Below are 13,526 nucleotides of genomic sequence, written 5' to 3'. Positions count from 1 at the left end.
AATTGTGGAGTAAGCCAAGTGGATAAATATAGTTTCCTCCTTTGCCTCCTCTTCCCTCTTCGTCTTCTTCCTATATCGATTTCCGCGTTCTTTGTAACTTTTTCTCTCTTTCTTCTTTTAATTTTCAAATTTTATTTTTTTTTTTTGGTTTCTTGTTCATCAAAGTTGCCGCACTTCCCAATTCTTAAAATTGCGGCGCGGGGTTTCTCTTTCTTATCTTTTTGTTTGTTTGTTCAAGTGTCTTGTGATGTTGTTATTTGAATACATGAAACTCACTTTTAGATCCAATCCAGTTTAGGAATTTGAGAATTCCAATGGTCTTGATTTTTTCATCTTTCTATTTTGTAGAGAATAACAAAAGAAAAAAGAAAAAGAATGAAGAGAAATAAGGTACTGGTGATCAAACATGTCACGTGCATGTTCAATGACTATTGGATGAGATGAATAAAACGTGAAAAGCTTTGCTTTGTCGCTTTTGTCGCTTTTTTGTGTGTCTCTAAGATATGTAGAAAAAGTTGCATAGCTTTCAGCTGGTAGATCTTATTTGGTAGTATTGAACATGGCATTGCTTTGGCTACTACTCCTTCTATATCGTTGTAGTTGACTCCTTACAAAGTAGCTTGCCACGTGGGTATAGTATAAAGATAAATGTACTATGGCTTCTTTGGTCTACACAAAAATTAATTAATGTAAACCACACCAGAGAAAAAAAGAAACACAAAGAAACACAAAGCAAAAAAAAAAAAAGGTTTAACAAAATTTAATAATGAACAGAAAACAAAGGGGAAAAAGAATGATAACAAGGGTAACAAGGGTAGAGATAAAGAAGAAAGAAACTCTACTTGCGGATGTAAACCATCACTCTTTACTTACAACAACGTTAACTTTGATATCTTCTTCATTCAATTGTCACCAATAATGTTAGATGTTTTGTTTTTTTTTTTTCATTTGCCTTTGTTCCCATCTTTGTATAATGAAAATACGAAAACTGAGTGCAACAATACTTGAAACAAATTGTTTTTTTTTTGTATCGATTATTCAGTCAAGGTTTAACAGTTCATTCTTTTGAGCAGACAAAGGGGAAAACAGATTTTTTAACCAACTTTCATTTAGGTGTTTTGTTGGTTTGCAAAAGTATATTAATAAAAAAATATGAAAAAAAAATATCTGGAATAAAATATCATTTGATATAGGCATCATCAATACAACATCAGCTACTATAACTACTGCTTCCTTCAATCTAAAACATAATGCAAACTCATATCTATTAGAAAGAAACAAGCAACGTGGGTCCTTCACCTCTACTTGAAACATTAATTACGTGGTTTACATTTAAGTCGGTCGACACACATTTGACACTAAAAAATATAAATAAAAATAAAAAATAAGCAGAAGAAGAAGCCGCTCTCCTTGATAATTAATTAATTGAAAGTTAATTGCAATTCTCTTTCAAAAAAAAAAAATGATAATAAATATTTTATTGTTAATGGTTAATGGTTAATGGTTAATGGCTAATGGTTAATGGCTAATGGTTAATAGCTAATTGTTCGTATACAATCTTTCCTGCTCTTTCGCTACCGTGGGTTTGCAATCTTGAGAAACATTTGGTGTCACAAAACCACAGAATAATAATTCTAAAACGCAATCAAACAATCAATTTTTTATCAAAACTGGGAATTGGTTACTCAGCGTTGCAACATGTTTAGTAACAGCACCTTCCTTTTATTTTTTGTTTTTTTTTTCTTTTGGCTCTTATTTTATTGTGAATTGCCCTCTTTTCCTTCATTTAGACTACAACAAACCCAACCATTCTAAGAAGAAAAAAGCATTTACACAGGCACTATTTTGTCATTGAACACTGGTCTGTTGTTTTTGGTTTTTTGGTTTTTTTGAGTTTTTGAGTTTTTCCCTTATTTCCCTTCTTTCCACCTTCTAATTTTACACGGCATTTTCGATCGTTATATTTGAAAATTAACTTTTCCACTATTTCCACTTTTATACTTTGATCTTTTCCCTTTTCCTTTTTTTTTTTTTGTTGTTGTTTTCTTTTTAACAATTTGATAATCCAGCTTGCTTGAAACTATGTCAGATAGTACGGATCCAAAAACACAGTCAACTGAGGATCCAAGCAGTTTAACTGTTCACGAGCAAGGACAAGAGCAGGGTAAGATGTTATTTGGAACCAAGTTGGAACACGAAACGTATCCTCCGTGGAAAGACTACTACATCAAATACAACCACTTGAAGAAACTCTTGAAAGAAGGTGTGATTTTGAAAAATAATTGGACTGACAAGGATGAACAAAACTTTGTTAGCGCTTTGGACGAAAACCTTGAAAAGGTCTTTTCTTTCCAACACAACAAGTTTGACGAATTGAGCGACGAGTTGAACAAATTGCAATCATTAACTGAGGTTGCAGATACATTTGATGTTGACTCCTTTGCCAAGAAACTCGACAATTTGTTGAATGAAGCGCAGAATCTAGAACACTTTCAAAGACTAAACTATACTGGTTTCATCAAAATCGTGAAAAAACACGATAGAATCCATCCAGAGTACTCGGTCAAGCCATTGCTCAATGTGAGATTGAAAAACTTGCCATTCCACTCAGAGGACTACTCGCCATTGTTGTACAAGATTGGTACCTTGTTTCAATTTTTAAGAGACAATTACGAAGTTGACCGCTCATTGTCCAAATTATCCTCATTCAATGATGGCGCTTTAAATGGCGAGTTTCAATCATTTAAATTTTGGATTCACCCTGACAATTTAATGGAAGTGAAAACCACAATCTTGAGACATTTACCTGTGTTAATTTACGATTCAAAAAACAAAAATGGAAATATCAACAACAATAACAACAACAACAACAACAACAACGGTGATGACGATGACGACGATGACGACGATGATGATGAATACGACGCAGATGGAAATAAAAGTCACAAGGTTACACAAACTGACCAAACCATCAATTGCTTGTATTTTGATAACGAACATTTTGACCTTTATAATCAGAAATTGACAAAGTTGAACAACTCGGCAACCTTGAGAATCAGGTGGATTGGAAAATTGTCTGATAAGCCCAAGATCACTATGGAAAAGAAGCAATTTGATGTCAATTCCAATTTCCACATTGATGACAAGATTGAGCTTAGACAGAAATATATCAATCAATTTGTGATTAGAAAGGATATTCCAAATAAATTTACAAAAATCAATGATGAGCAAACAGTCAAGAGCTTATTAAAGTTTATAGAAGAAAACAACTTGCAACCAATATTGAGGACCACTTACAAGAGAACTGCTTTCCAGATCCCTGGAGATGATAAGATTAGAATTATTATTGACTCAAACTTGACCTTTATAAGAGAAGATGCATTTGACTCTCAGCTCCCCATTAGAGACCCAAGCCAGTGGCATCGTTTGGACTTGGACAATGCTAAAAACACTCAACAATTTTTGAGAAAAGGTGAGTTCAACAAATTTCCATTCTCAACCATGGAAATCAAGATTAAGAAATCATCAGTAAAGAACTTTAAGAAATTACAGTGGATTAATGAGTTGATCAATAGTTCTCATTTGGTTAAGGAAATTCCAAACTTTTCCAAATTCATCCATGGTGTCGCTAGTTTATTTTTGGAGGATGACAAGTTGGATAATATCCCCTTGTGGTTCAATGAGTTGGAGGGTGACATTAATGATGATTTGCCCAAGATTGTTGCTCCACATGGCAAGTCCTCTAAAAACGACCAAATTGCTAAATTGACTGATGACGATAATCTTTCCAAATTCAAGTCGATGTTGATGAAAAATAGCTCATCCAATTTTCAACCAAGATCGGCCTCATTTTCAGGTAGTCTTTTATACAATAAAGGTGACGGTGATGATAATACCAACAATAAAGAACCAGAAAGTAGCAAAAAAATAGTTACCATCGATGAAGAGCTAGATGAGCCCGGTAGTTTCCCATCCAAATTGCAAAAGCCACAGCATCACCAGCAAATCAATATGACTACTGATGACCAGTCTTCTGACTTTGATGATATTGATGATGATGATGATGATGACGACGATGATGATGATGATGACGGCAATGAAAATAGTGGTTCCAGTAGGTCGAAATCATCAAGGTCATTGGGCAAATTAATAAATATACAAAACCAATTCTCGAAATTGGTGGATGTGTACTCTGAAGATGAAGAGATTGAACTACCTCCAGGAGTTGTTAAACCAGAACAGTGGATTAAAAATATGGGGCCATTAAGAATTGAGCCCAAGGTTTGGTTGGCAAACGAACGTACTTTTAACAGATGGTTGCATGTCACAGTATTGTTGTCTTCTTTGACATTTGTTATATACAATTCGACAAAGAATTCAAACTTTACACAATTGAGTTTATATTTGTCATGGTTTTATTTCCTATTGACGGTATTTAGTTGTCTTTGGGGATATTTCATGTATATGACCAGAAGAGGTATAATTATGGAGAGAAGCAGCAAACATTTGGACAATTCGATTGGTCCACTAGTTGTTGCCTTTGGATTGATGGTTGCGTTGATCTTGAACTTTATATTTGGATGGAAAAATATGCAGTTGAACACTAACTCTGAGTGGTATGCAAACAATCCAATGCACAAAAAAGTGCATGAGTTTGTCATTAATATGGTAAATTAAGTAAGAATATTGTTAATCATTATGTGTACTTTAGATTATGAATAAATTAAAAAAAAAAAAAGATAAGTAAAGTTTAACAAAACAGAAAGAAATTGGAATGAAAAAAAAAAATTCAATTGTTTAGAGCCCTTGCACATTCTCTCGGCTTTTTTTTCTGTTCTTTTTTTTTAAATTTGGTCATGACAAGTCAATCTTGAATCGGTTAAAGGTTGGTCATATTAATATTCAGAGAAAATTGTATATGCAATAATAGTCAATAATAGCTGTTGAACGGTAGATTTTGGTCACGTGATATTGATAACTCCTCAAAAGCTAGCGTGTTTTTTTTTTTCTTAACTTTTATGTCGTTGTTATTTTTACAGTTTTTTTTATTTTTTTTTTGAAAAAAGCCTCTCCTTGGTTTTCACACACGCATACTTGGCACACGAAGATACACAACGTTGAACAACAATCGCATTTGACAAATCTCCCAAGAATACCAATTCGCTAACAAAAAGAGAGATACCAGTCCATTTTTCATTGACCTAACTGCCCACAAACTATATCAAGAGAACCATCTGCCCTTTTCGCTTTTAACCGGTCTTTGCAAAAAAAAAAAGGGTAAATAAAGTAAAGGTTAAAACTCAACAAAGAAAACATAGAGAACAATGTCATTGAATACAACTTTATACACTATCTCGGCATTGCTAATACTAGACAATGAGGGAAACAGGTTGTTTGCAAAATACTATACTTCGTCTTTAGATGAACAACCACAACATAAAGAGTCAGGATCTAGTAAGTCAAAGACAAAATCGTCAACTGCGTCAACTTCTGCATCATCTCCGGCTCCTACATCACACTCGCCATCTACACAAAAGCAACAGCAACAACAGCAGCAGCAGCAACAACAACTGAAACAACAACAACAACAACTCAAATCAGAAAAGACTTTATTTTCCAAAATTAACAAAGTCAACCAGGATATCTTGCTTTATGACAATCAAATCATTGTATATAAGCAGATCAATGATGTTAGTATTATAATCACTTCACCAATCAACGAAAACGAATGTCTCATATATTCTACATTGAACAACTTGATTGAAGCATTGACGATTTTGCTCAACAGCACTGTGGATAAGCAAACGATTATCAATAATTACGATTTGGTGAGTTTGGCAATTGACGAGACAATTGACGATGGTATTATTATTGAGTATGACCCAGCGACTATTGTGAGTCGTGTCACGAATGCTCCGGTAAACAACCCAACTGTTGTTGACTTAAAGAATATCGACATAAGTGAAAAAGGATTGTTTAATGCATTGAGTTTTGCTGGTAAAAAGTTGGGAGAGAGGTTGCAACAAGGTTTGTAATTATGAATGGAAATTGAAAAAAAAAAAAAATATTGCAAGACAAAAAAATAAAAAAAAGAGGGTAACTATTTGATGAATATGTAGTTGAAAAACGGAGTGTATACTCTATAACAGAGGTTGTATGTAAGTTTTGACATTTTCCATATTTTTTTTCTCTTTTATACATGACATGTGGATAACTAAACTGCTTCAAAAGACTAATTATCTTGAGTTGAACATCTCTGTAGTTTTTGCCACACATTAATACTTTGTACTGTAAGTTCTACACTTTACCTATTTGTTGTACTTCAAGATAATTAAAACAAGTGACTGATACAAACACATCATGAGGTAACTTGATGTTGGGGTCCAACAAAAAAATCAAGTGCAGGGGGGTGGGGGGGTGTGAATAGTAGTAATCGTAATAATAATAATACCAAAAATGTTCATAAGTTGACAAAAGACTGATTGAGCTGAGTAGACGTTCAACTATATGAGGGTATTAGAAATGTCATACAAAGAATAAGCTATTGATTATGGGAACAACAAAGTAAGTAAATAATAAACACAAATAACTAACTGGAGCAATAAGGCTCTAGTTACAACAATCAACAATGAACCAAAAATTGCTAGCTTGTAGCATTATATTACAACATTTTCTTATTCTTTTTATTTTCTTATATCCTTTAATTTGGACCTATTCTTGATTCTCCTTATCAGAAGTTTGCAACACAAGCTTGATGGTATATAAAAAAAAAAAAAAAAAATCCAGTAAAAAAGAAGGAAACTGTTATATGTTTGAGATGATAATATGTTAATACCAATGATAGTGATAATTGAGAACTCGTAAATAGAAAACTTGTATAGCAGAGAAGAAAAAAAAAAAGAACAAAAACTCAAAACGAAAGAAAAAAACTTGGAGGACAAACAAGAACAAAATTTAAACGTGAAAAGTGCATTCTTGTGCGCAAATGACAAACTGCAAATTCTGCTATATTTTTTGAGCTTTGGAATATCCCAGCAATAATCAAAACATTATCAAGATCTACAAGTCACACGTTTAGCAAGGAAGTCGTTCTGGTAGATATGTCTGTTGAAGACTCGTTTAATTTTTCGTTGCTACGAATATCTATAGCCCAGATTCTTAAAGCACATGGATTTGATAAATGCAGGCCATCTCAAATCAACATCCTTGCTGATTTATACATTGGCTTTTTCAACAAGTTAGTGCAAGAATGTCTCAATTGCAGCCAAGCAAGGACACATACCAACCTGCCTGAGTTGCAAGACGTTGTGCAGTCCATGATCAATATTGGTCTCATCAAAACCAGCAATCCCTTGCTGGTTAATGATGATGTTTACAATCCTGAAGATGAAGAAAAACAATATAATACTAAATCGGTGTATTCGTTTCGAGATTGGGTATTACGAAGTTATGGCCATGCTACTACACATAAACTAAATCAAGTGCCGCAAAACTTGATTGATGCCATAATCGAGAAACGTAAGTTGGATAATGATGATGCTGGAGAAACTGCTGCGGAGAAGAGGAGAAGGAAGCATAAGGAGCGTCAAGAGTTTTATAATCAGTTAAAGTTGAACGACGATCAACAGAAACAAGCAGAAGAACATCATAGAAGGCAAGAAGAGGCTGAAGACAATAAACATCGTCAGCAGTTACAAAGAGAACGACAGCTGCAGCAGCAACTGCAACAACCGCAACAACCGCACAATAACGAAGATGTATTGAATGAAGGAGGAGAGTCGAATGGACTAGCAGTCAATGTAAAGACATCCACTTTACTGCAGAATAAACGGAGGATGACATGGTTGAACTATTTGTTAGAAAAAGACTTGAAGCTCGGGCATGATCTCAAGTTTCTTCATGCCAATGAGTACATATTAGATGAATTTCTCAAATTCCAAAACGATGAAAGTTTTCACCCGGCTGAGACTAATACAGATTTGAGTGAGTTGATCAAGGAAAGCGATGCACGAGATTATATTGTTAGTGAAATACCAAGGAGGAAAGAAGTTGGTGATGAGGCAAGGTTTGACTTTATTCATAGTAATGGTAATGGTGATGAAACTAATGATGGTAATACCGATTCGAGAGAAAAAGATCGAGGTGGACAGATGATGGGAAAATTAAGAGAAAAGCAACGTCGGATTAAAGAGGAGGATGCCTATAATCAGGAGCTTTTGGGAGGTGAAGAGAAAATGAGGCGGTTCTTGCCGTATAACGTGAAATACTCTGAAGTGTTATTGACTGATGATGTGGTGCTACCGTCATCTGAGGAAAAAGGAGATGTTGAGATGGGTGAGGGTAGCAGCGATGATGAACCACATGACAAAGTACACGAGGAAATACACGAGGAGACACGCGAAGAGACACACGAAGAAATGCAAGAAGGAGATTACGGTGGATATGAGGGTGCTGACCATAGTTTGCATGAACGGGAATTAGACGGTACTTTAGATATACATACAGAACAAGATAATTCTGGAGTGGGAATAGGAATAGGAATGGAAATGGGAATTGGAATGGACATGGATATGGATTTGGATATTGGAAATGGTGGTGGTGGTGATGATGATGACGATGTTGCGGACCATGAGCCTGTAGAAAATAGTTTTTTTTTGAGTTAATGATACATTAAATATTATTGTTACCGAGTAATTTGGGAAAAGTAAAATGATAAAGAAGCAGAGGGAAAGAGAAAGAGTCTGTGTCTGTGGGAGGTGGTAGTGGTGGTGGGGAGGGCGAGACAAAAGTAATTACAAGAGAATAAGAGATGTTGAGTTTTATATATATATATACATCACTCCTTTTTATGGTTTTTTTTTTGTTTTGTTTTGAACCCCACCTAACTTGGACAATACTATTGAGCCTTTTATCTTCTTCAATGGCATATGAAAAAAGGTTGATAAGGATGAATAGGGAAATAGAGTTATTGATTAAAGTAGGAGGTGTGGATGGGCGAAGATGGTGGCTGTGCATTTCTATTGTTTCTGGGGGGGTGAGGAATGGGGAGTGGAGATTGGAGGTAAAAGAGAAGAAACTTTGGTTAATCTTTCCTATCCCCTTAAATGTTTTTGTAACCATTTTTTGAGCGCAATAGTGTTGAGATCTTAAACGTCATTATACATTGATATGAAATACTATGCAATTGATTGTCGCTGCATTTGAGATGAAGTGGAAGGATAGTTTCCTGGGTATTCGAGAAATTAGATCCCTATAACCATTTGTTGGCTCTAGATTGGATTGTGGTGGTGGTAACTGGTTAGTTAGTTAGTTAGTTAGTTACCTTGTTGCTGTCGTCATTCTGCCTCGAAAGGATTGGAAATTAAACCTTACAATTGATAAGCATCGTGAGTTAATATGTACAGATATATATATATATATATATAAGAAGAAGAAAAAAAACAACAGAATAGAGTGAAATGAAGCAAATGTGGTTTTTAGAGAGTGAACACTGAGTTATGGTGAATGAGCAAAGAAATAGATGCAAAATTCGACATAAACAGAGGGAGTGGTTAAAGAGCGAAGTAGAGAAAGAAAGATCAAGAATTAGCAATGGACATACAATAGACATACAATGGACATACAATGCAACATAATAGGACAAACGCGTCTTTATTTTTTTTATTTTTTTTTTATTTTTTTTATTTTTTTTTTTGTTTGCAAATTGATTGTTTCCACTAAAGCTTCAATTACACTTCCTAAAGAAGAAAAATTATGTTTACGATGGATATGTTTGTCCATCACACCATGCTATGTCATGTTGTGTCATGCTGTGTTGTGTTATGAACCTAATAGATTGATGGGTTATACGGAGTTGCAAATCTCTACTTTCTGAACTGGAAATTGACCCAACATCAACAAATTAAGTATGATAAGAGAAATAGACGAGGGAGAAACGGAAGGTGAGGAAAGTGAAGAAGGTGAAGAGACTGCCGATAGCAAATGACAGGACAACGGGACAACGGGACAACAGGACAACAGGACAACAGGACAACAGGACAACAGGACAACAGGACAACGGGACAACGGGACAACGGGACAACTTCTGTTACTTCCACTTAACAACTTATAGGGGTTTTCCTATCAACGCTGTGTTTGTTGAACAACTTACAACAATGTTCACCATTTACCTATGTCCCTTTTTATTGCACCAAGTGACATATATATATATATATACGTATATACGTATATACTTAAACATACACTAAAGAAAGGGAATTTGCTTTGTCTTTTCTTTTAAGTTTTTTGTTTCTTAATTTTTGTCAAAGCAGGAACAAGATGTTTGTACCGTAGACTCCAAAAAGAAAAAGAAAGATTGGATCTGATAGACCCAGTCCCGTATGCTTGCTCCCATATTGTATATTGGAGAAAGAGCAGATGTGATACATGAGATAAACATTCTATTTTGTGTTGTTGTTGTTGTTCTTGTTGCTGCTGCTGCTAATGGTTTCAACTGAAGAAAAACAACACGTCTTCCACTAGAAGTATTATTTCCTTCCTTTTCCTTCCCCACCCCTCTCTACTCCCCCAACTTTTGACTATAATTAATTCAACAAAAAGCAACAACCTGAAAAATAAAAATAAATGAAAAATTAATATCACTATTGGTGGTGGTGTTGGTGGTGGTGTTGTTGTTGTTGTAGTTGTAGTTGTAGTTGTAGTTGTTACACAGATACTTTTAATGAGTAGAATTTTCACAATTTAGCCGCTATCTTTTTTTTTTTCCTCTAACAAAAACACCACCACTACCCACTACAAAACACAAAGCGAAAAAATATTAAGAAAAAAAAAAAGAGAAAATCCAGCAAAAAATACGCAGAGTCATGATTGCTTTTTTATTTTTTCTTATTTATTTTTTATTTTATTTTTATTTATTAATTAAAATTATTATTAGCACTCAGACTCCATTGGTTATTGTGGTTGAAGAAAGACAATAGTTCCTGGAATGTTGAAGCATATCTTGAGATATTAATTCACAATGACTGGAGAATGTACATACAATTTTATATATAAAGAGACAGATATAATCTCTCAATTTAGACACAAGTACAAATTTTGTTTCCACTTTTCTCTTTCCTTCCATTTTTCTTCTCTTACTCTTACTCTTACTCTTACTCTTTTCTACTTTGTTTATTTAGTTATTGAAATCCCAAATATAGAACAGGAACAAACCTTCATCCAAAGGAAACTAGAACTAAAAGCAAGAAAGAGAGAACTCAACGCGTATATTGCACAAGTATTTCAACACCACCCATTTCCACATTCAATCAACTTTGCAAAAAAAAAAAAAAAAAGAAAAAAATAAACACAAATAATCGAAAAGCAATACTAGCGATACCGAGTCAAGATCCATTTACAACCATCTTAACGACACTATTCCCATCTCTGACTATTACAAAAGAGAAGAATAGTACCTACACGATAAATTTCTCATTTGAAGAAAACTCAAAAAAAAGGAAAAGAAAAGAAAAAAAAGCACACGTCTCCCTTAGTCAAGAATACACGTGACTAGTCGCCACAACCCTTTAGCACCATTCTGACTTTGAATTTAAAATATATTTATAAACTTATATATTGATACGTTTTTCCCCAACCCTTCCTCCCTTACGCCCATTCCCCACCACCACCACCACCACCTTCCAGTTGACTGAAAACTTTTTTGCCATTCCCACCAATAATGATGACAAAGAATAAAAACAACAACCTTCATTTGAACTTGAACAGGCAAGACTTTAACCCAACACCAAATGGCAGCTTTAACTCAATACCTTTTACACCTATTGATCAGACTGTAAGCACACCTTTAGAAGCACCAGCACTGCCACACCCATACCAACACCCTCACCACCCACAGCCACCTCCATTGAAACACCAGACACTGTACTCGTTTTATCAAGCACCCTCGGCTCCAGCTGCTCCAGCTGCTCCGGTTGCACAACAGCAGCAGCAGCAACAACAGCAGCAACAACAACAACCGAGCTCACTTTACCAGCACCCAACGCATAATGAATCAGACGATATACTAACAGACATTGATGAGCCATTATCCTGTGGAGTAAGCAGATGCAACACTCAAAGCAGAAACTATAGTATCAACAATAACACTGGTAACTTGCCAATGTCGAATGGCCTTAAAAACTCATCTATATCCAACTTGTCACTAAACGAGATGAATGTAATGAATTACAATCTGCAACAACAACAGCAACAACAACAACAACAGCAACAACAGAATGCTGCTGCTTTGGCTGCAAGGTCTCGTTCGTCACTGGTGAATTTAAGAAAACAATCGCTTACGAGAAATAACTCAAACAATTGGCTACACGTGGGTAATATATACAATTTGAGACCTCATGGCCCCAATGCGCCTCACGGATCAACTGGTATTAGCGGCCAAGCAGAGTTTAATGTAAGCACAGACTCATTGATGGACTATGTTCCACAAACAATGATTAACAGAACATCGAACGCAAATGGAGGAGGTCCCTACTCACAATTGCCCCAATTACAAACCAATATCATCAATGGACACTTGAACTCAATGATGATGGACCACCATATAGATAATACGCCACCTGCATCACATAGAGGTTCAATCAACTCTACTGGCTCGCCAGTATCGCAACAATTTCAACAACAACAACAACAACTGCAACAACTGCAACAACAACAACAACAACAACAACAACAACAACAACAACAACAACAACAACAACAACAACAACAACAACAACAACAACTGCAACAACAACAGCAACAGCCTTCACAATATGATGCATCCTTCCAAAATCCCAATGATATCTATGCAAACTTGAGAAGAAACAAAAGCTCCTCATCTACCATGTCCTCATCATCGTCTTTGAGAGCAAATAGCCACCTACAAAACTCTATTAATATGGAAAGTGCAAATATTCAAGCCTTGAATGCACTAAATGGTCGGTCAGGCTCATCGTCAATTTCGTCACAAACATCTACCAACAGTAACAACAACAACAACAATTATTATGGTAGCGGTTTAGCATTAGACTCACCATTCTTATCGGCAACTACTCCAGGTGAAGAATATTTTGGCAGTGCAGGTGGTGTCAGTACTCCACAGCAACTGCAGCAACAAATGCCAGAAGACGGCGAATGCGAAAAAGTAAACATACCTGCACACGTTTCATTAAATGAAAAAAAGAGAGATTCTTTAAAGTTGAAAAGAGGCATCCATTAAAGGTTAGGCACAATGTTAGTTGGAAACTATAGCATTAAGATTTTTAAAAGTATTCAACAAAGAAAAAAAAAATGATTTTGATTTTTTATTATCATCATATTCATTTCTTTATATATAGGAAATAATGATATATAGGAGAAAAGTTGCATTAGTTTATAGACAATCGAGAATGACACTGTCAAACAACACCCCCCCCCCCCCCCCCCCCCGCAAGAAAAGAAGATTCTTTTTCCCTTAAGTTTGAAAATTAAACTTTTATTTGAGCGTATTT

At 35.1% G+C, this 13,526-nt stretch overlaps 4 protein-coding genes across 4 annotated transcripts; all 4 read left to right on the top strand. All coding sequences in view use genetic code 12, as the record gives it.

Moving 5' to 3' along the window:
• Positions 1-2,082: 2,082 nt before the first annotated feature.
• On the top strand, positions 2,083-4,677 carry VTC2 (Phosphate metabolism transcription protein; the record flags this gene model as incomplete). The annotated part of the gene is made up of 1 exon (XM_001527713.1): positions 2,083-4,677. The coding sequence occupies one exon, from the start codon at positions 2,083-2,085 to the stop codon at positions 4,675-4,677; it is 2,595 nt and encodes an 864-aa protein (XP_001527763.1).
• Positions 4,678-5,324: 647 nt separating this feature from the next.
• RET3 (Golgi-to-ER vesicle coat component) lies at positions 5,325-6,035 on the top strand (the record flags this gene model as incomplete). Its single annotated transcript, XM_001527712.2, has 1 exon — positions 5,325-6,035. The coding sequence occupies one exon, from the start codon at positions 5,325-5,327 to the stop codon at positions 6,033-6,035; it is 711 nt and encodes a 236-aa protein (XP_001527762.2).
• A 325-nt stretch (positions 6,036-6,360) lies between these two features.
• On the top strand, positions 6,361-8,663 carry PVL30_000276 (uncharacterized protein; the record flags this gene model as incomplete). The annotated part of the gene is made up of 2 exons (XM_001527711.2): positions 6,361-6,365; positions 7,067-8,663. The coding sequence occupies 2 exons, from the start codon at positions 6,361-6,363 to the stop codon at positions 8,661-8,663; spliced, it is 1,602 nt and encodes a 533-aa protein (XP_001527761.2).
• Positions 8,664-11,716: 3,053 nt separating this feature from the next.
• Positions 11,717-13,255, top strand: PVL30_000275 (uncharacterized protein; the record flags this gene model as incomplete). Its single annotated transcript, XM_001527710.1, has 1 exon — positions 11,717-13,255. The coding sequence occupies one exon, from the start codon at positions 11,717-11,719 to the stop codon at positions 13,253-13,255; it is 1,539 nt and encodes a 512-aa protein (XP_001527760.2).
• Positions 13,256-13,526: the final 271 nt, after the last annotated feature.

The sequence above is a fragment of the Lodderomyces elongisporus genome, chromosome 1 (assembly GCF_030384665.1).
Source record: "Lodderomyces elongisporus chromosome 1, complete sequence".
NCBI classification, from domain to species: Eukaryota; Fungi; Ascomycota; class Pichiomycetes; order Serinales; family Debaryomycetaceae; genus Lodderomyces; species Lodderomyces elongisporus.
This window is presented reverse-complemented; position numbering and strand designations above follow the sequence as displayed.